Source organism: Halyomorpha halys, unplaced genomic scaffold, assembly GCF_000696795.3.
Source record: "Halyomorpha halys isolate HHAL.00 unplaced genomic scaffold, Hhal_1.1 Scaffold313.1, whole genome shotgun sequence".
Classification (NCBI taxonomy): Eukaryota; Metazoa; Arthropoda; class Insecta; order Hemiptera; family Pentatomidae; genus Halyomorpha; species Halyomorpha halys.
The window spans coordinates 95,729-102,924 of NW_027109847.1; the positions used below are offsets into that span (position 1 = coordinate 95,729).

General features: G+C 25.1%; 1 protein-coding gene across 8 annotated transcripts in view; it reads left to right on the top strand.

Annotated features, from left to right (window-relative positions):
- fne (found in neurons) overlaps window positions 1–7,196 on the top strand; it is a gene marked incomplete at its 5' end in the record, with an annotated part of 50,414 nt that overhangs the window by 21,227 nt on the left and 21,991 nt on the right. For 4 of the 8 annotated variants that reach the window (XM_067048014.1, XM_067048018.1, XM_067048017.1 and 1 more), the window contains 1 exon segment: window positions 653–911. In XM_067048014.1, the coding sequence (XP_066904115.1) occupies window positions 653–911 (259 nt within the window). 8 annotated transcript variants of the gene reach the window in all.

The following is a 7,196-nucleotide window of genomic DNA, read 5'->3' on the forward strand; positions in this document are numbered from 1 at the left end:
TAATCAATTACATAAAGTGGTACTTCTGGTTAGTCAATTTCAGCCAAAAGTTTTTTCTAATTTCCCAGGCATATACCTACCTACTTTAAATACCCCATGTACACTCAGTTTTGTGTAACTTTTTTTCTTTTTTTTTCTCATTTTTGTCTAAGCTTCTCACATACATGCACACATTGACGATTTTGCAGGACATGGTTATTTTAACTAAGGGGACCTTTATAAAATGTTTATCTCTGCTGAAAACTTGGATTTAATTTTTTTTATACCATTGCAATATTTCCCCATATATTTCATATATAGGTTAGTGAATGTCAAATGTATTAACGTTTATTTGAAATATAAATAAATTTACAGGAAAACATATCAATAACTTTTTCAAAGTGCTATACCCCTGTTTTCTGCATTCCACAGTATATTTTGTTAACATAATTATTAATTATAATATATTTTCCAAATGTTGTTCATGTTTTTATCCCATTAGAAAAATATATGGAGAACAAAAAAAATCTCAGAATGAATTTATAGGTAGGTTATTCCAAATATATTTAGGAGTTGATATTTCCTAGATTGTCGTGTATGCATCATTATATTAAACAGATTAAGAAAACAAACAAAAGATTATGTATTTATTACCATTCATTATTTGTTTCAGGTCTATCCAAAGGTGTAGGATTTATTCGATTTGACCAACGAATTGAAGCAGAAAGAGCTATACAAGAATTGAATGGTACAATACCTAAAGGATCTACAGAGCCTATAACAGTAAAATTTGCAAACAATCCGAGTAACAATAACAAGGCATTACCCCCATTGGCAGCATATTTAACTCCACAAGCAGCTAGAAGATTTGGTGGACCCATCCACCATCCTACTGGTCGCTTCAGGTACATTCCACTGTCACCACTCTCCAGGTACGGTTTTTCCGGCCAGGTCTTTTAGAATATTCTGTCACCCAAGAACCTTACCATTGATATTGCACTATCCTCAGTTGTTTTATATTTATAAATCCATCATTTTCAAACATATTTATTAAATGTGTTATTCATAAATTGACAGATGTTCTTAAATTAAATTTAAAAAAAACAAAAAAAAAAACTTCAATTCAAATATTCTAGTCGTTTATAATATATTAAATCTAATTATACTAAAATAAATCACATTTAATTTAATATAGGTTTTAGTTTTAATTGTGTGGTAGTATTGTGTAGTTAAAAGTGTTTTTATGGCATAGATTACACTGTTATTATTAGTGAAAGTGTTACTGATTATTCTAATTCATAATTTGTTTTCTTAATTATTTTAAAAGTTTTATTTTTGTGACAGATGTCAGAATTAGAATTTTTATCATTAAAGGAAAAATATTTGTTTGATGTATAATTTTTAATTTAGAATATTTTATATGCCAGTGTTTTATTCATATAGTTACTATGTTCATATCAGCATCACTTTTGTATCTAAAGAAATTCACTCCATTTTAAAAATACTTGATCTTTTTGACTTGTAATTTATAATTTTATGAAAATATTGCAGATGATATGTGCTGATATTCTTTTATCTTTTTACTTAATGGATTTGGGTTTATAAAGTAAATTTATGAATAATATTTAAAACATATTTTTTATTTTATGTAAACAGAATGCTTCTCTATTTTCTCAAATATATTTTAAGAATGTCAGTTGAACTATTGTAATTTTGCTTAGTAACTTCAAGTTCTGTTTAGCTGAAATTAAAAGTCATATTTTTGGTTCTGTGATGGAGGTGCTTATTGAATTTAAACCTTACATTCCTTCTTGGTTATTATACCAGAATAGTGTTTCAAAAGATTTAATTTCCATATAGTTTTTCTTAAATTAGAAGTTTGAAATAAAGTTTATAACTTTAGTGCTTTAGCTTTAAATGATATTACACATTTCATGCTAGGATAAGGATGGCATAGGGTTATTTTTTCATTATGTCATAAAATAAAAAAATGAAGAAAAATTTTGTTTAATATATTCGTGATGATATACTTGAATGAAAAAAATAAACTTTTCCATAATAAGAAAGTAATAGTTAATATAACATTTTTATGCTAATTGAATAAAAGTAAAGAGTAATGGAACCACTTAATTTTTTTAAATACATATAATTTATCATTCTTTTATCTTGGAGTGTGACGGTATCAACTCATTCCACATTCTTCATTTAGTGTAACTGAAACATTTTTATACCTTGATTTTTCCACTCAATATTTATGATTGTTATTGCTACCCTACTAAATCCCAATTATTTTTTAATAACTCATTTATAATACTAGTAATTCTTTTCACTATTATTTCTTCACCTAATCCTTGAATTATTTTCAGTTAATTAATTAAATTTATGTCTATCCAGAGCATAATATGAACTTCTAAATATTTCTTTTATTTTTTAATTTATGTTTTTTGGAATGATTTTAATTTTAATTTTTTATAAAGCAAGAGGTAGGCATGTATTATCAATTGTTTGCATTAAGAGTTTGATTAATGTTCGTATTAAATTATTTGTTTTCTCTTTGGCTTTGTAATTTTTTGGTAATAGCCAAATGCTTGATTTTTTTTTGTTCTGTTTAGTTTTTGTGCTAAGGTGCTTCTTTCTGTTAAATTAATGCAGGCAAACACATTGAGTTTATAATTGTTACCTTTTCTCTTTTATTTTTGTCTTGTTAGCCTTGGTGATCTTGTTATTTCTTTTGTTTTAATCATACCCAGGTTCTGAATAAATTCAGAAAAAATTGTTTTCAAGTTTCTCATGATAACAATTAGTTGGTTACTTTTGTGAAATTAATAATTTTTTTTTTATTACAGTTTATCTGCCATAATTTATTGCAGTTTTATTTCCTTCAAATTTATCGTATTTTCAGCTTAAACTCTCTTATTTCATTTGATTTTAGTAACCAAAGAAAACACAGAAATGTTTTATTAAATATATTAATATATAGTGGAACTTTGATTACTTGTTTCTCAATTATCCGTGTTCACAATTAAAGATTGTCTATTTAACAAATAAAATAGTGTGTCACACTTTTCATCCGTGGCTCTGTGTAGTCTGTTACGACTTTACTGTTAGGAAATGTTTTCCTCTTGTTTTTGAACACCTTTTTCACTCTTTATTTGTTTGTTTATGGCATTTGTTATACATAGTTGTTACGGGCAGTCAACATTGAGTGCTAAATGTAAACCTGCTGTTTTTCTTTTAAACAAACAAAATGCTGGTTATAAACATTGCTGTAAATCGTGAAAAAACTTGTGGATGAGCTCAGTATGGCCTTTACAGACATGTGTGACAATTAAACAAAAAATGACTAGCGAGTCTTTGAATGGTATCAGTAGTATATCAGTGTAAATTATTTTGATATATTTCCTTCCCTTGATTAAAGTTTGTATTTTACATATATTCAATTTCTGACTTTTTCTATTGTGGTAATTAATTTTAATTGTACTATAATTAAAACTGGTAATAAAACATTTAAAGTTTTGATTAAAAATCATCCATTTTTGTTACTGCCATATCAATTGATGTTCTAACATAGTTAGAAACTCTTGAGATGTTGGCTATTTTGTCACTCATGGGTTGATGTTATTTTAGAACCAGCTTTTGAATTTTAAAATTTTCCATAAGGTTAATAGTTTTCATTATCATAGTTGTATTTTGTTTTTTTGTTTAAAGTTTGATTTTGAATTAGGTTAAAGTGCATTGGTCATAACCTTTTTTTGAGTTATGCCAATATATCTAATATTGAGGAAAAGATGGATATAGGATACGATGGTATATTGATTTTAGCTCCTTACAGTTATTTATTTAATGAAAAAACTTATTATTGATTGCATTATTGATCTTAGTTGAAATTTTATACAATGTATTTTGAACTTAGTAAAATATTTAATCTTGTCTTAAGTTCTTAAGAAAGGAAAGTATTGTCTTGTATTAAAAAAGTTGTATTTTATTGACCTCCACGCTGATACACATAAAGGAGGAGAGATAAAGAAGTATTTTACTACGGAAAAAATAGCAAAGATCCTATTTATTTAAAGAAATATATCTGTTAATTCTTGATAAATTCTAAGCAGAAAGATCTGTTGTGTACTTGATAATTAACTACAATAATTGGAAAACTGAACTTAATACACGGTGATAGTATAAAAATAACTTATAAGCTCTTATGCCAAATACTCTCTCCACTTAGGCTTGTTATTTTATTTTGATATTTAGTTTTAATAATGTTGCCCTTAAATAAGTTGCTTATTTATTTTCTATTATTACTTTGGAAATTTAATTTATAACCATTGGTTTACCAAAATTTGAATCTTATACACCCTAATCTTTCCTAATAATATTAAATCATTAATCATACATGAATGTTGGTAATTTCGTTTTTTACTTATTCAGTGAATTGAGTTTTTCCTTTAAGTTATTGAAAGAATTCTATTGTTTTAAGAATTCATATAAAAATCAATGATAAATTTAAATATGTAAGTATGCTTTGTTGAAATCCATGTTTAAAGAAAAATATATTAAAAGATAGAAGAATTTGGTTATTTTAAAATTATTTATAAGTTACAAACTTTTTTGTTCTGATTAGAAATCAAAGCAAACGGATTTGTATTGTAAAGACTTACAAGTCTGTTTCAATATATACTTTTTCACATGAATAATGATCTATCAATACTTAGTTAACGTTTGGTGCCATTTAGCTTGTAATGAGCTAAATAAAAACTATAGAGAAACATGCTTGACATCTAGAGTCTTAATGGATTTTCTCTGAAGGGTCTAAACTATAAGAGTCTGCTTATCTTCTGAGGAATAATTGCGTAGTTACTTAAATGAAGAAGTAGGGGGTCCATCCTTGATAACTAAAGCAAGGTTGTAATGTATTAGATTTAACTTGCCTCTGTAATATTAACCAATATTTTAGATCTTGTCTTATTCATGTGTGTTAAACCACAGATTTGCTTATTTATCAATATTGTTCTGATGAATTAAATAAAAATCTGCTTTTGAATTTTTTATTAATTAATTTAAAGTTATACAAAATATCTTTACATTGAATTATGGAATATATCAAGATATATATATTCTCATTTCAAGAGTTACTTATTAATTTTGAGAAAAGTTTAACATTGACTCCATTAGCCTTTCATGTAATTTTCAATTATTCCAATCATTTATTCATTCCAATTAGTTGTATTTCATATTTTATTGTTATTAAGTATACTTAGATTAGCTAGAAATAGTTTTTAAATCAGTAAATCAAGTTAAACTTGATCTTGTTGTATCAAATATCGTAATTGATTTTTATAAGCTGCTCGGTCTTTTTTCTCCTAAATTTTCTTCCAGAAGTTGGAGAGGAATTAAACTAAATGCCTGCTTATCTTAAATTTAGATATAACCAAACTTTTCATTTGTTTTCTATTTATTTTTGGTTCTATATTCTTAAGTTGGGGATTAATATAGTTTATTATAATACTCACCTTCAGCTAGTATTTTTTACTTAGTTTTAATATGTAATAGGGGTAATTTATAAAGGTATAATAATACCCTCTTTTTATTTTCTATTATTATTAATTTGTCTATTTTTAGTAAGGCTAATTAATTATAAGTTCTTTTAAATAGGTTATTTATTGTTTGAAGTCATTAAGCATAATAAAAGTAAAGTTCAAGAGACACTATCATGATTAAAGGCTGTGAAATTGCTGTACAAAAAGGTGAAGAAAATTTCAAAGGGAATTTTGGTTGAGTTCATCACATGGTGAAAAAAAACAGATGGTTATTAGAAAAACCTATTGGTTTCTAAGACACACATTATTAGTTTAATAAATATACACAATTTTATTTAGATAGAACCAGTAATGCTTTTCAATTTTTTAAAATATATTTTACATGCCTTTAATCAACACTATCCTTAAGGTGAAAAAAAAAATTCTGTATATAAATCAGCAGCCATTAGCTTATTCCTACTGAAAGAATAGGTAGAAAGAGGTTGTCTTTGAGCTTATTATATAAATATATCATTAATTCATGCAACTTGATAAAACCAGGGAGTATTGTGTAAGGATTTAAAAAATGTTGCCTTAGCAATATAAAAGATAAGATATATGACAAAACATTTTGAATTTTAATAAAAAATAACATTTTGAATTTTAATAAAAAATAACATTTTGAGTTTTAATATAAAATATCATTTTGAATTTTAATAAAAAATAACATTTTGAATTTTAATAAAAAATAACTTCCATTTTGGATCATTGGAACTATTATCCTTTTCAATGCATGGAACCAGTGATAATTTATGATATTATTAGCTGTAGATAAATTTATTTGTAGCTAATTTAGAATATGTTTAATTCCATACTTGGGGGAAGAAAATTAGTTTTAATGTTTATGTTTATTATCTGCTAGTTTCTTTCCTGGATAAGTGGTGATCAATTCTTCAGGGTAATTTAAATTTAACCATCAATCATAGGTCTAGCAAGTTTATTTTGTCATTTTTGATAACATTTTGAATATGGTAAACATAGTTTTAAATGGAATTCAGTAATCTGCTAAAATTTCTAAATATTAATTTTGAATATTTGTAAATTAAGGTACTTTAACAGATTATTTAATTTTAAAAAGTTGAATTTGAATTTAAAATCTAAAATTAAGAATATTTTGATGTATAATGACTATTTTATTTTCCTCCTTCCTTGCTGCTTGGCAACTCGGTTTTTAGCTGAAGTAGTATCCCACCTATGCTGATAAATTATCTTCAAAATTAACTTTCTATTCAACTTAAAAAAAAAAAACTTCAAATCATTAACAAAATATTCTGTTTATGTTAAAAACATTAAGTTTTTTATGTTTAAAAGAAAGTTAGTTGATTTGTTTTAATTGATTTTCAGAACCATTTGGTTTTGACATGAATGATTTTGAACCGGCTCTTTTACTTTTCCAAATATTCAATAAATTCACAAAATTACAATACAGTTTGTATTCAATATAATAACATAAACATTTGTAATAATAAAAATATTAACTATTTATTTAACTACATTTTGGTATTGCAACTGAGCTAATTTTCTTGTTTTCTAATTGAAAATTATAATTATGCTATACAGATAATAAATATGGTATTATACTTCTCGATCTAGTTTTAAGGTGTCACTCACATATTATATATATATATATATATATATATA